The sequence below is a fragment of the Nyctereutes procyonoides genome, unplaced genomic scaffold (assembly GCF_905146905.1).
Source record: "Nyctereutes procyonoides isolate TBG_1078 unplaced genomic scaffold, NYPRO_anot_genome, whole genome shotgun sequence".
Taxonomy (NCBI): Eukaryota; Metazoa; Chordata; class Mammalia; order Carnivora; family Canidae; genus Nyctereutes; species Nyctereutes procyonoides.
This window is the reverse complement of record NW_026575045.1, coordinates 2,400,052-2,419,716: the sequence shown is the minus strand read 5'-3', so window position 1 is coordinate 2,419,716 and position 19,665 is coordinate 2,400,052. Positions and strand designations below refer to the sequence as shown.

At 45.6% G+C, this 19,665-nt stretch overlaps 1 protein-coding gene across 4 annotated transcripts in view; it reads left to right on the top strand.

Annotated features, from left to right (window-relative positions):
- The window catches only part of SGK1 (serum/glucocorticoid regulated kinase 1), a 109,728-nt gene extending 91,644 nt beyond the window's left edge, over positions 1-18,084 (top strand). Inside the window, exons 1-12 of one of the 4 annotated variants that reach the window (XM_055324642.1) lie at positions 9,282-10,017; positions 12,672-12,747; positions 13,207-13,282; positions 13,697-13,801; positions 13,906-13,989; positions 14,107-14,238; positions 14,508-14,620; positions 14,976-15,099; positions 15,558-15,653; positions 16,092-16,247; positions 16,354-16,443; positions 16,879-18,084. In XM_055324642.1, the coding sequence (XP_055180617.1) occupies positions 9,984-10,017; positions 12,672-12,747; positions 13,207-13,282; positions 13,697-13,801; positions 13,906-13,989; positions 14,107-14,238; positions 14,508-14,620; positions 14,976-15,099; positions 15,558-15,653; positions 16,092-16,247; positions 16,354-16,443; positions 16,879-17,046 (1,254 nt within the window). In that variant the 5' untranslated portion in view covers positions 9,282-9,983 and the 3' untranslated portion in view covers positions 17,047-18,084. Of the gene's footprint in view, positions 1-9,281; positions 10,018-11,415; positions 11,717-12,393; positions 12,541-12,671; positions 12,748-13,206; positions 13,283-13,696; positions 13,802-13,905; positions 13,990-14,106; positions 14,239-14,507; positions 14,621-14,975; positions 15,100-15,557; positions 15,654-16,091; positions 16,248-16,353; positions 16,444-16,878 lie in introns of those variants that run through there. The other 3 variants (XM_055324643.1, XM_055324641.1, XM_055324640.1) reach the window with 3 other exon arrangements.
- The last annotated feature ends 1,581 nt before the right edge of the window (positions 18,085-19,665 follow it).

Sequence of the window (19,665 nt, the reverse complement as noted above, 5' to 3'; positions counted from 1 at the left end):
TCCAGACAGGACTACTAATGGCCCAGCCCCTGTTGGGAAGGAAGGTTTGCATCATCCTATTAGGTAAAGAACTACAACCAGTTGAGGTGCTTGTTGAAGACAAATAGGTAGTGGAATAAAATAGTTATAAATACCAGCTATGACCACATGGCCAATTATAGAAACAAAGACTGTGATTGTCATGAGTATTTCTTCTTTATTTGTTATGAATATGTTTGTGTGCGTGTATGTAAATCTCTTTGTTTTCTTCCCTCTCTTATCCCTTTGTGATGTCACATAAGATGCATTGACTTTATACCACAGTATTTAAGTTATAGGAAATCAAGAAGAATAAACATACCACAAAGACTTTACATCCTCTTCTGGGGAAAAGGTTATTAAATTTTCAGTTATATTCAGGACAGTCACATCATGTTAGGTGGAAGTATTGACCTTATTAATGTCTTTATATGGAGATTAAATATCATTTAAGAAGATGCATATGAATGCCAAATTGACAAGTGGTGGGCTTGTGTTAGTTAATTTTGCATATCCACTTTGCTGGGCCACAATGCTTAGATATTTGGTGAAACATTATCTTAGATGTTTTTACAAGAATATTTTTTGTATGAGATCAGCATTTTAAATCAGTGAACTTTGAGTAAAGCAGAATGTCCTCCATGATGTGGGCAAGCTTTATCTCAACAGCTAAACAGTTGAAGGCCTTAAAAGAACAAAAACTGAACTCCTTTGAGTAAGAAGGAATTCTATCAGCAGATGAACTTCAGGCTTGAGCTACATTAGTTTTTTTTCTGGGTCTGGAGCCTACCAGCCCACCCTATAGATTTTTGACTTTGGACTCCAAAGTCATATGAGCCAATTTTTAAAAAATAAAAACTCTCTCTGTGTGTACATGTGCACAAACATATACATGTAAATATGCATATATGTATGTCTGTACATGTATATACATATGTATATACACTATTAGTTCTGCTTCTCTGGGGAACCCTGGCTAGCATACATGTGTGTATATGTCATCACAAAGATATGAAAATACAGTTACTTGTGGATAGAACTGGAGGGTATTATGCTGAGTGAAGTAAGTCAATTGGAGAAGGACAATCATCATATGGTTTCATTCATTCGGGGACTATAAAAAATAGTGGAGAGGATTAAATGGGAAAGAAGAGAAAATGAGTGGGAAATATCAGAGAGGGAGACAGAACATGAGGGACTCCTAACTCTGGGAAACGAACAAGAGGTAGTGGAAGAGGAGGTGGGCGGGGCGATGGGGTTGACTGGGTGACAGGCACTGAGGGGGGCACTTGACGGGATGAGTACTGGGTGTTATACTATATGTTGACAAATTGAACTCCAATAAAAAAAAAAAAAGAAAAGAAAATGCAGTTACTTATCAACTTGGTATTTGCGCATGTGCCTTGCCGGTTCTGACAACGTAATGGTCGTTCTGCAATGGCTTTAAAACAACACACTAGGCACTGCACAATAGGGATCCCTTTATCCAGGCCCTACCATTGTGTAGAGAAGGATATTTTAAAAGAAAATAAAGTAGGAGTGTTTTGTAATAAAATTTCATTCAGGTTTTCAGGCAATATGAAAAGTATGGAAGGCCTTTAGTATTGCAAGAGAGAAAATCCTCTGTGAGATGGCCATGTTATTCTGTGTGTCCTCAGGCTGGATGAGAGGTTCTGAAGTTCTTGAGGCAAAGTTGGTTAAATGACAGAAGTCAAAAAGGTTATGACAGCATGCTTTCCTATAGACCAAATTCATATGGAACCATTAATGAAGAGGGATTTCCCTCCCTTTATTTCTATGCATGTAGAAATACAGTGTGACATCTTGCTACTATTACCTATGGAGGGCACATCTGCTTTTACAGATCCTGCAGAGCAATCAAATTCTGCTGAGAAGAGACCACTGGAGCACCAGGCTGACTCTCTGTCTAAAGTCCATCATGCTGGGAAAGTTAGTTTGCTATTTTCTTAAACTTAAAAAAGGGCAATTCTCCTTAGTCAACTACCATCATCTTGTGAATGTGATCACTCCACTGTAAAACTGAGGAGGTTCATGAAGGGAACAAACCAGAGGGCCTTCAGCTGAAAGCAGAAGTATCATGGAATTTAATGGATTCTCACCTTAAAATTCTATCTTAATAGATAGCAAAGAATTGGGGAGTGAGAGCAATGGAGAACTTAGGGAGCAAGTTTAAAAGGAGGAAAAAAAAGAGGATACAGTTTTCTGACTTGTTGGAAGATTATCTGTGGTCCTTGGAATAAGAGGCTAAATTGGCATTTTACCAATCTGGGCAGATGAAAGCCTAGATGGCTACCCTCCCAATGGTTTGATTCTCTGAACTTGACAAAGTATCCATTGGATATTGTCTATAAAAAAGAGTATCTACTTCAGTTTTCTTGGAAAATGGTTATTCAGTATGATTGCTTAATGACCTCATTGGACCAAAAGAACAGCCTTGATTTCAAAATCTTCACTGTACATCATTCATAAAATTTAGTTCCTCAGTTTTCTGAAGCAACTGCATAATATGTGATATGTAACAGAATATCTAAACTTCGGTTTGATTTTGGTCTTCATAGTGAGTTGGAAAGAGATTGCTAAGAAAATGTACCCTTGACTATTAGCTGATTGGAGGAAAACAAAATTTGGTTGAAAATCTACTATGTGCCTAGCAATATGTAAGGTGCATATTATTAAATTATTTCATTTATTAAGCACTTCCTATGGGCCACACACTCTTCTGAGTACCAGAAATACTATGGAGGATAAAACAAAGATCCATATCTTACAGAGACTATTTTCTAGTGCAAAGAGACAAACAATGAACCCAAGAAAAATGTCAGATACTAAAACTAATATGCAGATAATTGAAATAGAGTGAGTGACAAAGGATAGCCATCTGGTTAGTTTAGGTTCACTGTGTAAGTGACGTTTACCCTGAGATCTGAGTAGCAAGAAGGATCCAGCCATGTGAGCACCAGGAGGAAATCATCCCAGTTGGAGGGCAGGGCATAGACAAAGTCCTGAAGGCAGACACAAGGTTGGCCTCGCAAAAGGTACAGAGCCAAGATGGCACCAGCTTGGAAATGAAAGGGAAGAGTGGAAAGAGGGAACCACACTAGGGCCTGATTAAAGAATGGTAGGCAGGCATTTTGTGATCCTGTGGTCTAATCTTCAAGGAACTCAACAATCCAGAGAGGCACTTAAGATGTAAATAAATGAGCCACAAAATGCCTGACTAAAGACTATGATGGGGCAGTGTGGGGTGGAGTAGGGAGGAAGGTGTGGAGAAGGGGAGGATTCCAAAGGATTAGCCACATGAGGTAGTTCTGGGCATCCAAGAAGTTCCTTTTAGATTTATCTTTTCCCAGATATCACAGCACCTCACAATATTACAGCAACAGGACAACTTCCAGCATATTCCTCATTTGAAAAAGTAAGTATTCCAAATGGTTAAACCTGCCCAAAGCTATATATTAATGGCATTTAAGTGTAGCTAGGCCTTAGAGAAAGTAGAAATATCTGTCAGCTTGCCTTTGCTTTGGGGAAAGCACTAGTCAATTTAGCCAAATAAATATGGACCATGACCTCCTCGAATGTGGCAATGCTGTGCATCTTGGATAACTGTCACATCCAGGACACATACTGCCTGGCACAAAAGTGCCGCTCCATAGTGTCTGAATGAGTACAAATAACAGGCCCCATGCAATCAGTACGAGCTTGTTCTTCTTTCCCTGAGGATAAGCTGAGTAACCACAGAAAAGCATCTTCTGTGCTAGCTAGCCTTCTCTGACCTGCTTTAAATGACCTCACCCTCTCAATAGGCCCAAATGTACATTCTGTTGTTACCATCCCACCCCAAACAATTAAAACCTCCTTTGGGTTAACTTTTAGCTGATTCTCTGCTCTTTTCAACTTAAACTTTAGCCTTACTTGATATATAAACATTTCTTCTGTTATCATGGTATTTAGTTCTTTGATACAACCCTTCCTGGAGCATTGTCCACCGGGAGACCAAAGGAGTGGAAAAGTTGAAGAACAAAATGGATTATCTTTTCAGGCCTCTGATGGAATTCCCACCACACACCCCTGTCCTTGGCCTAGCAGATTAAGTGGCCCGTGCAGTTCATCTACTTACAGTACATACCCATTACCTTCCTGAGTTGTAGGAGCCATTTGTGCAATTTGTGTTGCTTGATATGTTCCGTTTGTAGTTGTGATATGTGTAGGGTAGGGGTAAAGCACCTAGACATGTCATATTTTCTATGTGGGGTCCCAAGTTAAGTGAGGCACTTATTAAATTCTCCATTTCAGTTACTTTTGCAATTTATATTTAGTATCCCCATTATACAGATTATTAAGGTTTAGAGAATACCTTGTCTAGAAGCTCACAGATAATGAGCCTCAGGTGTAGCTGACTGACGTGGACCGCGAGGAGCCCCCTCTTCAGTAACTTGCCGACACTCCAGAGCTTGCTGAGCAAAGTGGCAAAAATGTTTATGGAGCTTACATTCGGGGTTGAAATGAAAAGAAAGTTCACTAAACTGCTTTATGTTAAAATGATGCCCCATCAACCTTCCGCCAGCCATCCTACCCCTGGTTTTCCCCTGTTGGTTACTGTTACATTTATCTTATTTTGTTGCTGCAATTTATAGGCAGGGTTTATAGGAAACAATTCTGGAGGGAGGAGTTTCTGTTGCTTCTTCCTAGATAAATTACAGGGCCAGAAATGGGAACGATTTGGGGAGAGATTTATAGTGAGCAAATTAAAGCTTTCAGGTCTCACTGCAGTTTGGCAAAAGCTGTGTGCCAGAAATCCAGGCTCCTCATTTACTCTTGGCACTCTGCAAATAGAGCAGGGGCGAAAGAGAACCCTTTCTGCTCTCTTCATGTAGGTTACAACTTTAATATGTGTGTCCCGGGAAGGATGCGTCTTGTAAGGAAATTTCAACCCCCGTGCTGCCCGAATGTTGGGCTGCGCTGAGGACTTGCAGGGAAAGTAAGCACAGGTGTGCGTTCATCCTGCAAGGGAGAGGCTCTGCAGGCCACAGCTCTCTGGACTTCCTTACCTCGATACCTGCCATTTTACCATTACAAATCAATATTTGAGTTGACAGAGGCCTTTTGAAATACAAATGTTTAACATAAGGCCATAGTTGTCTTGTGTTTGGAAAATTGCAGATAATATTGAATTTTGACTTAAAAAGTTTTTCCAATTTACTCTTGTGTTATTTTTCATAATCGTCTAGAAAATTCCCTGGAAGTCATTTTTCAGGTCAATCCTGAGAGCCAAATATTAAGCTGTCAAATATGTGCTCTTCCTCGCCCTGCATGCCGTATTCTGGTTGATAATTAGTTTTTATTTTTATTTATTGCTCATTGGATCATGCTACATCAGACATTGACAACATCCCAAAGATGGGGGTAAGGTGGGGTGCCTGGGTGGCTCGGTCGGTCAAGTGTCTGCCTTCGGCCCTTTGGCTCTTGTCCTGGGATTGAGCCCCGCATGCATCCATCTCCCTGCTCAGCAGGGATTCTGCTTCTCCCTTTCCCTGCCCCATGCTTGTGCTCTCTCTCTCTCTCTCTCACTATCTCTCTCTCTCAAATAAACAAAAATCTTAAAAATAAATAAATAAATAAATAAATAAATAAATAAATTAAATAAATAAATAAATAAATAAATAAATAAATAAATAAATAAATAGGATAAGATGAGTTTTCAGCCTGTTATAGACCTGTTGGTTTGTTGCTAGCTAGATTACCATTCCTCCCATGTCAAGAGCTACCACGGCCGCTTTGCCTGATTGAAATTAAAAAACTTACTACCAAACCATGTCCCTATCCCCCACCAGCGTTCCTGTGCGCCGGCTTTCGGAAGAGACAGGTATGGAACACTGAGGTCATTCACTGCGGCTGTGAGATTGCCACTCCCTATGCGGGATTACAGCTATGCTTGCCTAAATGTTCATACTCTTCCAACTACGTGAATTTCCCATTCCAAATTCCAACGTTCCCTTATATATCTTTGTGTGTAAATTTGTTCATTTTTAATGACTTAGGGCTATTTAAAAAAAAAAATATCCTTTGAAAGGGTAATAGTTATCAATCACATTTTGGTTTGAATGAGCTTTCCAAAACACATTGGAATGTGTCACTTTAAAAGCCTTGAGTAGGGATGCCTGGGTGGCTCAGCGGTTAAAAGCCTTGAGGAAAAAATAATAATAATAAACTAAAAAATAAAAGCCTTGGTGGAATAATTTTCCTTGTGTCTTTTAATCCCTTCTCAGTAGGGCTCAGTGTACTTTGTAGGTGACTTCCCACCCGACCCCTCCCTCTGTGAGCTCATGTGCATCATTGTACCTCCTGCAGCTAGCAGTGTCTGAAGCATAATTCTAGAACAATCTGTTGATGGATGAAGGAACTCCAGTCATGCCTAGAGCTGACTGTCCTGTGCAGTCAAATACTTGGCAGTTCTTTAAATACATACATTTTTAAGACATTATTAATTCCATAGGTATTGGGGTTGGAGAAGGGGAGGCAGTGAGAGGGAGAGACAGATTTATGCCACTAGGGTCTTTTTTTTTTTTTAATTTCACCTGAGTGTGCTGTTTTGCCACTGCAGCAGAAGCAGCCACAGTCCTGTATGTCTTGCTTGTGTGTGAAGTCTGAGTAAGGGACATATTTCCAAATCACTCCAGAGGTGCTACATAGCACCTCAGAGTTTGGTGCTCGTGCTTTCTTCTGCCTAGAATGACTTTCCTCTCTTGTCCCTAGCTGACTTTTCCAGGATCAGCCCAAATATCATTTCTTTGTGAGACTTTCCCCAACAACTACATGTCTGCTGCTTCTCCCCAGTAGAATATTCCTCTGTTTACTATGGCAGATTGCTGGGACCTCTGTTTTAACCTTCATCCTATCGTATCATGATTTATGCATGTGCCCCCCATTCAGAATGACCGCTTCTGTGAACTTCAAATAAAGAGATTATTCATATTTGTATCCCTTGAGCTTAATATTTATACCTAATAAGTGCTAGTTAAATTGGTTTAGCGCCGCCTGCAGCCCGTGGTGTGGTCCTGGAGACCCGGGATCGGGTCCCGCATCCGGCTTCCTACATGGAGCCTGCTTCTCCCTCTGCCTGTTGTCTCTGTCTCTGTCTCTGTCTCTGTCTCTGTCTCTCTCTCTCTCTGAATAAATAAATCTTTAAAAAAAAATGCTTCCATGAACAAAGGCAAGGGAGGGTGGAAGAGAGGGAGAAAGAGAGGCATGGAAGGAAGGAGGGAGTAAGGGAAGGAGAATCAGGTCAATACCTCCTGTGGAGATTAGCTGAGAGCAGCGCATTAGTGGGGTGGAGGGTGGAAGGCAACATTTCAGAGTTTGCAGGACCACAGAGCAAACCAGTGCTAGGGGGCGGGGATGTGGGGAGAGGTATGGCAATGAATTTCAGGGACAGAGAAGGGTTATAGGAAGGAGATAAATTTGGTTTCAAAAGTAAGTTTTGCCTGTCACCTGCAACTCAGAAGAAAAATAACAATAATTGCTTAATCCTCAATAGCTGAAAAGTGTGTGAGAGAAAACAACCTAAGGCCTCCATACCAGACAGCCATGTGTATATTATTTAACAAAACTCTATTCCAGGGTTCGTTCTTATTCAAAACCACTGTCTTGGAAAAGAAATAAGCCCTGCATAAATAAAGTGTGTAGTTTTGTGCATTTTAATAGCATTGAACACCGTTATTCGAAGTAATGTGTTCTTCTCTTAGTTATCTATTCAGGCACATTCTTACCCTCTTTGCGCATGTTACTTTTGATAGTTAAGGAGTCCGGAACGTAATAATCACTATAGAATCTGTGATCTACAGACAGCTATTTAACCACCATTGCCGTTTACTTATCTATAACAGCTCTCATGAATAAACTCATCTGCTGTCATCATTTTTTTGTTGATGAATACTGTAAAAAAAGGGGGGGTACGCACTCATTGACAACCTTTAACGAAAACTGATCCATGCAGTTGCTCTCTAGAGTAATAATTATGTTTTTTGGTGTTTCTATGTACTTTTTTTGGTGATGCTTCAGAAAAAGGATTCTATAAGCATCAACGAATGAATCAATAAGCATGGGAACCTGAACTGTGCACATAATTGTTCTAGAATTTTTGGCACTTTGGGCAATACAGAACAAGTATATTGCCGTTATCAATGGAAGATATTGTATCTAGGGAAAGAAGATACACGCAGCTGACACACTTAAGTAGTCAAAGAGCTAAATCCTTCTAAAAATATTTTTAGAGGTGCCTGGGTGGCTCAGTCAACTAGTTATGCGTCTGCCTCTTGGTTTCTGCTCAGGTCATGATCTCAGGGTCATGGGATTGAGCCCAGCTTTGGGCTCCGTGCTCAGCAGGGAGTTGGCCTGAGGATTCTCTCTTCCTCTCTCTCTCTCTCTGCACCCGTCTCCCTGCTCTCTCTCTCTCTCTCTCTCTCCCTCTCTCTCTAAAATAAATAAATACTTCCTTTAAAAATATTTTTCAAAGCATCTCCTTTAATATGCTGAGAAATACCAGGAATTTATTTACTGGGCCTTGTATTAAATGAAAAAAGGTCATATCTTAATAAAGCTTTAAAGTTTCCATATTTACAGTCCACCATTAAGGAAAATTAGAGTAGAAGAACTAAACGATTTTCTGAAGCATTAAAATACACATACATTGGAAAATGATTTGTTTCAGTGCAAACTTTACATCTTGGTGAATCATTGCCATTTGAGTGTTTTGATTGCAGTTTCCCCACTATGAGGCATAAATGAGATTACTGGCTTGGGGGAGTGGGGAAGTAATTACCCTATCTCCTATCAAGCCGTCTATATTTTCTGTGACTGCACAAGGTGCTGTAGAGAAATTACCTGGAACTGATTAAACCTCAGGAGAAGTAGGGGCAATTGTGCATTCCAGAGTGCTTCTGCCAGAGAACACGATCGCCCTCTGGGCTGCATTTACAAGCAGAATTTGGTGACGCAACTCTGGCCACTTTGCTACTTGGGAGTCAGAGGAAAGAGGCCGGCCGGATTCCTCCCGGTAGGAAGACTCTCTGGACCAAAGAAGCAGGCTGGCGACGGGAAGGAAGAACAGATCAAGCGTTTGAATAGTGGCCACAGGGTAACCCAAAGCCTGCGCAGAGTGAACTGGAGCGCGTCACACACCATCCCCCCCACTCCCGCGGCCCCGTCTCCCCCCCCACCCACCCACCCCATCCACCCGCCACTGCTGTGTGTCACCTTCCTGTTCGGAAGTCTTAGTAGGTTGCTGGGACAGAACTGGGGGCGCCTGCTCCACCCTTCAGGTATCCGGTTGGAAGAAAAGCCAGTCTCAACAACTTGATTCTCTATGTTAAATGATAAGTTTAACAGACCGTCCGTCTCCAGCTGCTGAACATTAGGGTAGGGGGAGGAAGAAGAACATCAGACGTTCCTTTTCTGTTCCAACCACAAATCATACGGTTGTGCCTCTTCTGTATCCCACTTAGAGCCCTCTAACTTGAATTCCACGTTCCTCCTGGAATGCATGTGGCAGAGCTTCTTTGAAAAAATGAACACTGTGCATGTGTTTTGAATTTTTTCTGGACTGGTTTGTGATGATAATCAGTCAAGTTACATTTCGTGTGTGTCTTGCTGGGGGTGTAATAAACTCAGGACGCTGATGACTGTAATTTTCTGAGTGATGTTGCAATGGAGAGAATAAATGGCCCAGTGTTGAACTTTGCAGCTTGCTCCCTTCCTGTATGTAAATTGCCTTTATATAAAGTGGGGTGCATAACAGAGCAGGACAGTTGCCTGACTCTGCTCCCTGACATCTCAGCTTCCAGCCTTATCAGGCACCTTAGCAGAGAGGCTATTCCAGCCATAACTGAGCTCTACCTCCTGCCTCCAGAAAGTAATCCCCAACCTTCATGTCTTAGGCAACCTGAAGAATGAAAGAGGAAGCTATAAAATCCCCTTTGAAAGGTTTGTGTACTTGTATTACTATAATTTGGAGAGGATGGCTAAAACGAAGATGCTTCAGAGGATCTGAGGCTCCTTGGCCTGGAGATGGCACAGGAGGTGGGGATGCAGGGGAGGGTGTCTGATGAAGGTTTCTCAGTTTCATATTTTAAGAACAAACAAGCAGAAATCTCGGTGCAGGTTGGTGTGTTCTGGGCAGGCTTTGCCAAATTTGCTGTCTTACAAGGGGGCAGAATGGTGGGAGAGCAGGGCCCGGCTGGGCTGGAATGGAACAGAACATAGGGTGGGGCGGGGGGGAGGGCGCACTGGCAGTACCATGGAAGAGGAAACAGTAATGGGCCAGTTACTGTGATTTGGAGTATTCTAAACCTTGCTTGAGTTTGGAACGTCAATTTCAGGCCTTGAAAAGTGCTTTTTTTTTTTTTTTTTTGAGAGTGGAAGCTGAGCAAAATTTTCCAGCCCCTCTCCGAGTTTGGGGCTTTTGCAACTGAGCAAACCAAGCAGCAGCTGAGGCTACAGATCATATTAGGGCAAACGAGGGGGTTGTGCCTGCAAAACCAACCCCTGCCCAGGACGAAAGGAAAGCGGCTTCCCATGCTATTCTCGGTTTGACAGCTGGTATTTCGGAGTGTGTCAGACCCAGTACGCAACTCAAAAATGGCAGGGCCGTTGCCAGTAAAGGGGTCACGGCAGGGCAGCCACCGCGGACAGCACCAGCAAGCGCCGGCACCTGGCCCCGCGAGCCTTCGTGCCTTGCCGCCAGCCGGCTCCCTCCCCGGCCCCGTCGCCTGCTCTGCTCGTGGCTTGCGGGCCCGGCGCCGGCCAGAGTCCTCGCGCCCGCGTCCGACCGCAGCGCCCGGGCGCCCCCAGCGGCGGGGTCCCCGGCCGCGCTGCCCTCGGCCCTCCGCGCGCTGGAGCGCAGGCACCGGCCGCTCCTGCCCGAGGTCTCCAGTCCCAGTTTATCAGGGACTTGAAGGAGCCCTGGAATTAACCGGAGGAGGGTGGGGAGGGCGAGGACACGGTAAGGGTGGTCAAGACCCCGCAGAGTTCTCAGGTGAGACAGCTGGAGGGGGAACCGGGGAGTCGCCGCTGCCCCGGGTCACGCCAGGTCGGCGCCCGGCGCGGAGCCACCGCTCCCCAACTGCCACTTCCGCACGTGTTCCCGGCGCGGCGGGGATTAAAGATGCAAGAAAAAAAAAAAAAAGGACATGCGGGGCGGACAGAACGTTCCCAAAGGTTAGGGGGGAAAGTGGAATGCGGACCGTACTTTTGTGTCCCCGTTAGCGCCGAGCGACCTTTGTTTCCGCCCCCTCCCCTGCACATTCCTGACCCTTCCCTCCCCCTTCCCTCTCTCTTTCCTTCCTTCCTCCGCTTCCAAGTGCTGGGATTTTGCAGCCTCGCTTGGCTTGGGCCAGAGGCACAAAAAAGGCGTTTTCGGAAGCGGCTCGGCCGTGCACAAGGGCCGCTTGTTTGTTTTGGGTCTCGGGGCAGGAAATCTTGCCCGGCCTGAGTCACGGCGGCTCCTTCAAGGAAACGTCAGTGTTGCCCCGGCTCCCTCGCCCGCTGCGCGCCCGCCGCCGCGGCCACGGGGAGATGCAGGGCGCGCTGGCCCGGGCCCGGCTCGAGCCCCTGCTCCGGCCCCGCCACAAAAAGAGGGCGGAGGCGCAGAAACGCAGCGAGTCCTTCCTCCTGACCGGCCTGGGTAAGCGCCACGGCCGCCCCCGGGGACGCCCCGCTCGGCTCCGGCCCGGGGGACCGGGGTGGGCGGCGGGGCGCGGGCTGGGAGGGCGGAGGGCGAGGGCGGAGGGCGGCGGGAGCGCGCGGGGTCCCGGAGCCGCGGAGCCCCCGCAGAGGAGGGCGTCGGGGGCTGGCGGTGCGCGCGGCCGCGGGGTGCGGGGGCTGCCGGGGGTGCGGGGTGCGGGAGGGAAGGGGCAGAGCCACCGGCCGGCGGGGCGCCGAGCGGAAAGCGCCCCAGCGCCGCGACTCCGAGTTCCTCAGCCGCGCGGAATAGTTGAGAAACGTGGAAAATTACCCCGGACTCCACCTCCCCGCCCGCCCCCTCCGCCGGCGATTTCCCCCCGCCCGCCCGCCCGGGAGCGCAGAGCCAGATAACGATCCCGCGCGGGGCCTCCGGGCAGGCCCCGAGCCCCCCGCCCCCGCCCCCGCCTCGGGCTCGGGCTCGGGCTCGGGCTCGCCCTGGGGCCGGGGCCGGGGCCGGGGCCGGGGCCCAAGCGCCCGCCCCCGCCGCCGTCCGCGGTGCAGCCCGCCCGGGGCGCGCGAGCGGCGGGGGCGGGGCGCGGCGGGGCGGGCCGAGCCGAGGCGGGGCGGGGCGGGGCGGGGCCGAGGCGGGTTTGCGGGCTCATAAGGCGGCGGGCGGGCGGCGCGCGGGCAGTGAGGGCCGAGCCGGTCTCCCGCCGCCGCCGCCGACCCGCTGCGCGCTCCCCGCGGGGATGACGGTGAAAACCGAGGCTGCTAGGGGCGCCCTCACCTACTCCAGGATGAGGGGGATGGTAGCGATTCTCATCGGTGAGTGCCGCAGCTGTGCGGGACTCGGGGCTCTGCGACGAGCAAGTCTTATTTTTAAGGTCGCGCATCCGTTTTGTGCGGCGTCGGACGTCACGAAGCCTCCAGACGTTCATTTCTCCTTTATTTCACAGCTTTCATGAAACAGAGGAGGATGGGCCTGAACGACTTTATTCAGAAGATTGCCAATAACTCCTATGCATGCAAACAGTAAGTGCTGGGGGGAGGATTGGGAGAAACAAAAGTAAGTGGTAGAGTTTGTTTACCCGAAGTGAAGACACATTCTCCCCGGGGCATCGATCCGAAAGCCCAAGGCTTCCCCGAGGGTGGGAGCCCTTTTGTAAGTTCCAACCGGAAACCTCTTAAACATAAAAACTAATTTGCTCATTGGACCTGTCCTAGAGCTGTAAGATAGAATTTTCATGTTTGCCCAATTCGCCCCTGTTTTCATGAAGAACAGCCCTCATCCCTGTATCTAACTGGATTTATTCTTTTCTTTGGCTAAAATTTTCTTTGACTCAGTAATTTCTTTGGGTGTTTTTAGACCCTCGAGCTGTATGTATGTATGTATGGGGGGGGGAGGGGTAGTTGAGCCAGAAACTTCCGACTGGTGTTGGTGTGCCCCCTGGTGAGAGTTCTGGAGATTCTAAATTCTTTCTTTCTCTGCAGCCCCGAAGTTCAGTCCATTTTGAAAATCTCCCAACCTCAGGAGCCTGAGCTTATGAATGCCAACCCTTCCCCCCCGGTAAGTATTCTCCTTTTGTGATGCTCCTGTAGAGGAATCTCGTAAATGAGTCAGTATAACTACATGGATGGATTACAATAGCATTTCTAGAAATTAGTGTCAAGGCAGGAATGCCTAGTTAATGGCATAACAAGTGACATAAGCACTTACTTAACTATTGAGTCAGTGAAGTATTTTAAAAGGCCTGTTGCCTAAAAGCTCTATCCAGACACACAACACGATTGTGTACAATTTCCATACGCCCATATGAAAATAGAAATGTGTTCGGATGAAAAATAGTCTTGGTTGGGGTTCTGTGCTGTGTGGTGACTTGCCTCAGCCATTTGCAAATGTAGCATCTTTTTACACGGCCTGTCCTTTATTGTTGTCTTCCTTTGAAGCAAGGATATTAAAAGAAAATACTTTCTTTTCCAGCCAAGTCCTTCTCAGCAAATCAACTTGGGACCATCATCCAATCCTCATGCTAAACCATCTGACTTTCACTTCTTGAAAGTGATTGGGAAAGGCAGTTTTGGGAAGGTAATTTCAGATTTAAAGGCCTCATTATTTATAGTCTCTCATGTGTTCATTTTATATTCTCCCTGTAGATAGCAAAATGATTTTTTTTTTTATTGAAATTACAGGTTCTTCTAGCAAGACACAAGGCAGAGGAGGCATTCTATGCAGTCAAAGTTTTACAGAAGAAAGCGATCCTGAAAAAGAAGGAGGTACGAAGTGTGCTTGATGGATTGCAGCTGGGGATAGACATTCATTGAGTGGTTTTACCTTGGAATTTTGGTACCAAGTTGAAATTTGCCACTAAATCTTAATTGTCCTTTTTCTAGGAAAAGCATATTATGTCGGAACGGAATGTTCTACTGAAGAATGTGAAACACCCTTTCCTGGTGGGCCTTCACTTCTCTTTCCAGACTGCTGACAAATTGTACTTCGTCCTCGACTACATCAACGGTGGAGAGGTGAGCAGTGGGAATATGAGCTGACCTTTGGGTGTCTGCATATGGAATTTTTGGTTTAGTTTGAGAGGAAAGTTTTTAAATGATGTTTGGGGGGCAGGGGGGAGTTACCAGAATTAGCCTTTCCTTTAACTTGAAGTTTTCAAATAGTTAATAGACTATTTAAGGCCACTTCCTGCAATTGTCCTCTTTAGCTATATATGTCAAGACTAATTAAATGCATTGTTATCAGGCCCTGGCAACCCAGACTAACTTTGTCCCGTCTCCTGCAGTTGTTCTACCATCTCCAGAGGGAGCGTTGCTTCCTGGAACCACGGGCTCGTTTCTATGCTGCTGAAATAGCCAGTGCCTTGGGTTACCTGCACTCTCTGAACATCGTTTATAGGTGAGCCGCCGGAGAGCACTCAAGGTTACCTTCCCAGGTGTGAAGGAGACGGAGCCCCGCCTCTGACAGAGCCTTAAAACCATTTGTATTTGGTACAGCTTGGTCACCTATAGCTGGACCCCCCAGCATGTGAACTGTCTTGACCCCATGCCTCCAGGGAACTAGCCAGCTAGGATTGTGCCAAATCCAGAATAGATTAGCAGAACAAGGACTCCCTTTTTATTCACTGTACAGCTACAGTGAATTGAAAATGCTTCTAATACCCCAAGCTATTATTTTCACAGAGGCTTTCTTATGAAATGAAATTCACCTACACAACTTTTTTTTTTTCTTTTTTTTTTTTTTTTTCCTACAGAGACTTAAAACCAGAGAATATTTTGCTGGATTCACAGGGACACATTGTCCTTACTGACTTTGGCCTCTGCAAGGAGAACATCGAACACAATGGCACAACGTCCACCTTCTGCGGCACGCCCGAGGTAGGAGCATTCTGCATTTGCTGCCTGGTCTGCCCCTTCCCGGGAGAGCCAAGCACAATTATACTGAAATTACCAAAAGGGTAAATTGTTCTCAGAGATTTTTCAGTCCAATTCAGAGCAAGGAAAATATATTTTCTGTTTGATGCAGCATGAGAAATCCTGAGGCCTCGTGTGGCTTTAATTAGGACCAGCTGTTCGCAAAAGCCATGTCATAAAAGGTTGTAAATTCTCAAGTAAGCTATCTGCTGGGTGCCCAGCAGCTTCCTAGATATCAGAACGATAACTGGCCAGTCAGCCTCCCCAAGTCCAGCAATTTTTATCAGGAAGTAATGTAAAGAAACCCATCCTGCAAGTGACCCCGGGGTCTCAACGCTTTCAAAATGCACTCCTGGTGCACTCCTGGGATTGCCTGGTTTCACAGTCTTCTAAACGCTCTGTTTTCCTGCTTTGTGTTTCAGTATCTCGCACCTGAGGTGCTTCATAAGCAGCCTTATGACAGGACCGTGGACTGGTGGTGCCTGGGGGCCGTCTTATATGAGATGCTCTATGGCCTGGTGAGTAGCACATGGAGAGTCATGGAATCTTACGCCCGGTTTAATAATGCTCCCTAGGATGTCATTGTCTTAAAATCTGGACTTACTGGTCATTGTGTCTTGCGCTCTATGAATAAGCTGATCACATGCTGATAAGAGAGGAGGCCCAGTGGTTATTTTGTAAGTGTTCTATAGAAAGCTGTTAGTGAATTTTTTTTCTTTCTTGTAAATTCACATTTTACTAGATAGGACCCCCTGCACCTGTGTGAGGAAAAATGTGGCTTATTAGGATCCGTTCCTGGATAGGAGTTGTGAGATAGACACTTTAAAAATCTGGGGCAAAGAAAGCCTGTTAAGGAAAAGACTTTGTCACAGCTAGCTTAATGTGGTGCAAGACTTTGTTGGTAATGCGTGCTGTAGGAACTTAAAGCTAACCAGCAATGTCCCTCCTCCTTTCAGCCTCCTTTTTACAGCCGCAATACGGCTGAGATGTATGATAACATTCTGAACAAGCCGCTCCAGCTGAAGCCAAATATCACCAATTCCGCCAGACACCTCCTGGAGGGCCTCCTGCAGAAAGACCGGACAAAGAGGCTGGGCGCCAAGGATGACTTTGTGAGTGACTTCCCCTCCTGTCCTGGGCTTCCGGGAAATGTGCTAGACCCCACTGCCCTCCCTGAATCTCTTGTGTCTGAAGCAATCTCCTGTTTCTCCTCAACAGATGGAGATTAAGAATCATGTCTTCTTCTCCCTAATTAACTGGGATGATCTCATTAATAAGAAGATTACTCCCCCTTTCAACCCAAATGTGGTGAGTATCTCTTTCTTCTGAGTATAGGAAGGTGCGAAGGGCACCTAGGTCAGCGCTGGGGCTGGCGGTGTGGGTGGGGGGAGGAGGGTTGGGGACCCTCAGGGACTGAATTGGCACAACTTTTATTCACAAACCGTTATTTTATCTAGATGAAAAGTCAAATTTTTGTCCCAACGAGACTAACATGACTTTTCTACACGTTTCTCAATTAAAAGTACTGAAAGAGAAAAAGTGAACACTATCCTCGTTATTTAAACTTGCTGTGGCCTGTGGGTTCCATGCTTGAAGTGGATGGTCCAATGGGGGTTTCCCTGGCATCCCCTCGAAACCTGAGCTCCAGCTTTGAAAGCCCAAGAGAGGATTTCCCCGTCCTGTCTGCCGCCTGAATTCTTAACACTAAGTGGTTTGGTTTTGTTTTGTTTCCTTCCCCAATAGAGTGGACCGAGTGACCTGCGGCACTTTGACCCTGAGTTTACTGAAGAGCCAGTCCCCAACTCCATTGGCAGGTCCCCCGACAGCATCCTCCTCACAGCCAGCGTCAAGGAAGCGGCCGAGGCCTTCCTAGGCTTTTCCTATGCACCTCCTATGGACTCTTTCCTCTGAATAGTCCGAGGGTTGGTCTTGAAGGATTTTATGTGTGTTTTTAAGTGTTTTAGTTAGCCTTTTGGCGGAGCTGCCAGCTGACAGGACATAAAGAGAATTTGCACATCTCTGGAAGCTTGCACATCTTGGCAATCTTATTGCACACTGTTTGCTGGAAGCTTTTCGAAGAGCACATCCTCCTCTCAGTGAGCTCATGAGGTTTTCATTTCTATTCTTCCTTCCAACATGGTGCTATCTCTGAAATGAGCATTTGAGTGCCGCCATAGACAGATGCAGTAGTCTTAGTAGGATGACGCAGTTCTGAGAAGGATTTTCTGAAGGTCTGTCTGGGCCGTGATAACGAATCTTATGAAATGTGCCTTTTCTGATGAGATCGTGTTAGCTCCAAAGCTTTTCCTATTGCAGAGCGTTTCAGTTCTTTATTTTTCCTTGTGGATTTACTGTGTGAACAGTAGTATGAGTGTGGTATGCTTGATCACAGATGGATTTAGTTATAAGCATCAATGTGACACTTGCAGGACACTACAATGTGGGACATTGTTTGTTTCTTCCATATTTGGAAGATAAATTTATGTGTAGACCGTTTTTTTTGTAAGATACAGTTAATAACTAAAATTTATTGAAAATGGTCTTGCAATGACTTGTATCCAGATGCTTAAAGAAAGCATTGCTGCTACAAATATTTCTATTTTTAGAAAGGGTTTTTATGGACCAATGCCCCAGTTGTCGGTCAAAGCCTGGTATTTTCATTGTTTAAAATGTCACCTGTAAAATGGGCATTATTTATGTTTTTTTTTTTTTGCATTCCTGATAAGTGTATGTATTGTATAAAGAAAGTCTGTACATTGGGTTATAACACTAGTATATTTAAACTTACAGGCTTATTTGTAATGTAAACCAACATTTTAATGTACTGTAATTAACATGGTTATAATATGTACAATTCTTCCCGCCCCTTCCACCCCACCACACAACTTTTCTTGTGTGTGATAAACCAACTTTGGTTTGCAATAAAACCTTGAAAAATATTTACATAAATTGTGTCATGTGTGTAATTTTGTATATCTCGGTTGGGGTGGGGAAAGGTAATAATGGGTCCATTTAAAAATTTAAAACCTGGGAAATGCTGCTGTAATTTGCAGGTCAGTGATTTGCCTCCAATAGTAGCAGCTTCAGAATTCGGGGGGGTATAGAGTGGTCTTAAAGCCACTTTATATTAGAGGTCTTAGTATTTTATGTCAGTCATTCACAAATCCATCCAAACAATCCCTTTTCAATGTACAAATAAATCCATTTCACGAGGATGGCCATGGAGCGCAGTGTTCCTTCTATTTATTGCCTACCCTCTGAAGTTGGCTGTGTGTCCTGACATTTGGCTTGCCTAAAGTAACAGGTAATTCCTTCAACAACTAATTTGAGTGCCTACTCTGGGCTGAGTTCTGCCCTGAATGCTGGGGATATAGCAGTGGGCAAAGCTGACACATCTCTGCCCTTAAAGAGCCTAATGGAAAAGAGAGACTTTTTCCATAAATGTTGAAATGGAAGTCAAGACAATTGCCTGTGAGTAGAATGCCACTAAAGAGGGTGGGGGTGTTTGTCTTAAATGAGTATGTTCCTGAGAAGCTGAGCTGGCAGGACTTGTGTCTGAGGGTACCCAGAGCTGAATGGAAGCTGGTGCCAGCTCACAGAAGGACCCCCGAGGAGCCAGTCCCCGGCTTAGACTAGAAGAAGCCTCTTGAGCTGGCATGCACCCAGCACTGGCTAGCCCTGACCACTCTGGGTCTGGTGCACAGAGGCCACTGGAATATCTAACGTAGAAGGGAGGATATTAGGATATTAAGAGATCATCATTTTGAAACCAAATTGTACTTTTCCACTTTTCTAGGCCTTTCACACAAATTCCCGACAAATAGGGAGTCCTCCAACAGCTGATGGGCTGCTGCCTTAACTCTAAGCCCACTGCACTCTCCACAGCCTCTCCATTTTCACAGGGATTTCCCCAGGAAAGCTGTGATCGTTTTCCCTTTTATCATGGCTCTTACATCTCACTCTGCACATTCATCCCCTCACCACCACCACCACAGCCCCCTTCCTCCCAAGACTTCGAAGGGCTGAACAAGTGTTTGGAGATGACTTCATTCTTTCCTTGTCATCCACTGAAGGAAGGGGATCAAAGTGAGTTAATGACTTCTTGCTGAGGGTGGGCTCCAGCTGTGCATGTGAGATGCTATTGGACCTATGGGCACTGGCTACACATTGAATCCTCTACCAAACCCAGATGCCAAAGTCAGCTATAATGACAGAGAATCTATAGCCTGCATTTTCCTAATAAAGACTGATACCAGCTCTAATGGGGAGGCTTTCTGCTAATCTCATCCTCATTATCAATAACAGTTACTAATTCCTTCTTGAACAAAGAGAACTTAAATCACATTTTTATCTGAACACAGTTCTTGCAGGCTGGGAGTCTCCAATCTAATTATAGATGAGTCAGAGGGGCTAGTCATGGGTTACAGAGCTTTTTGCTTTTTTAAGGGTAGAAATTTGGTTTATTGGGTCCATCACTGTAGAAGATCTCATTGTGTTCCTTAGGAATTGATAAGAGCAGAGGAATCCCAA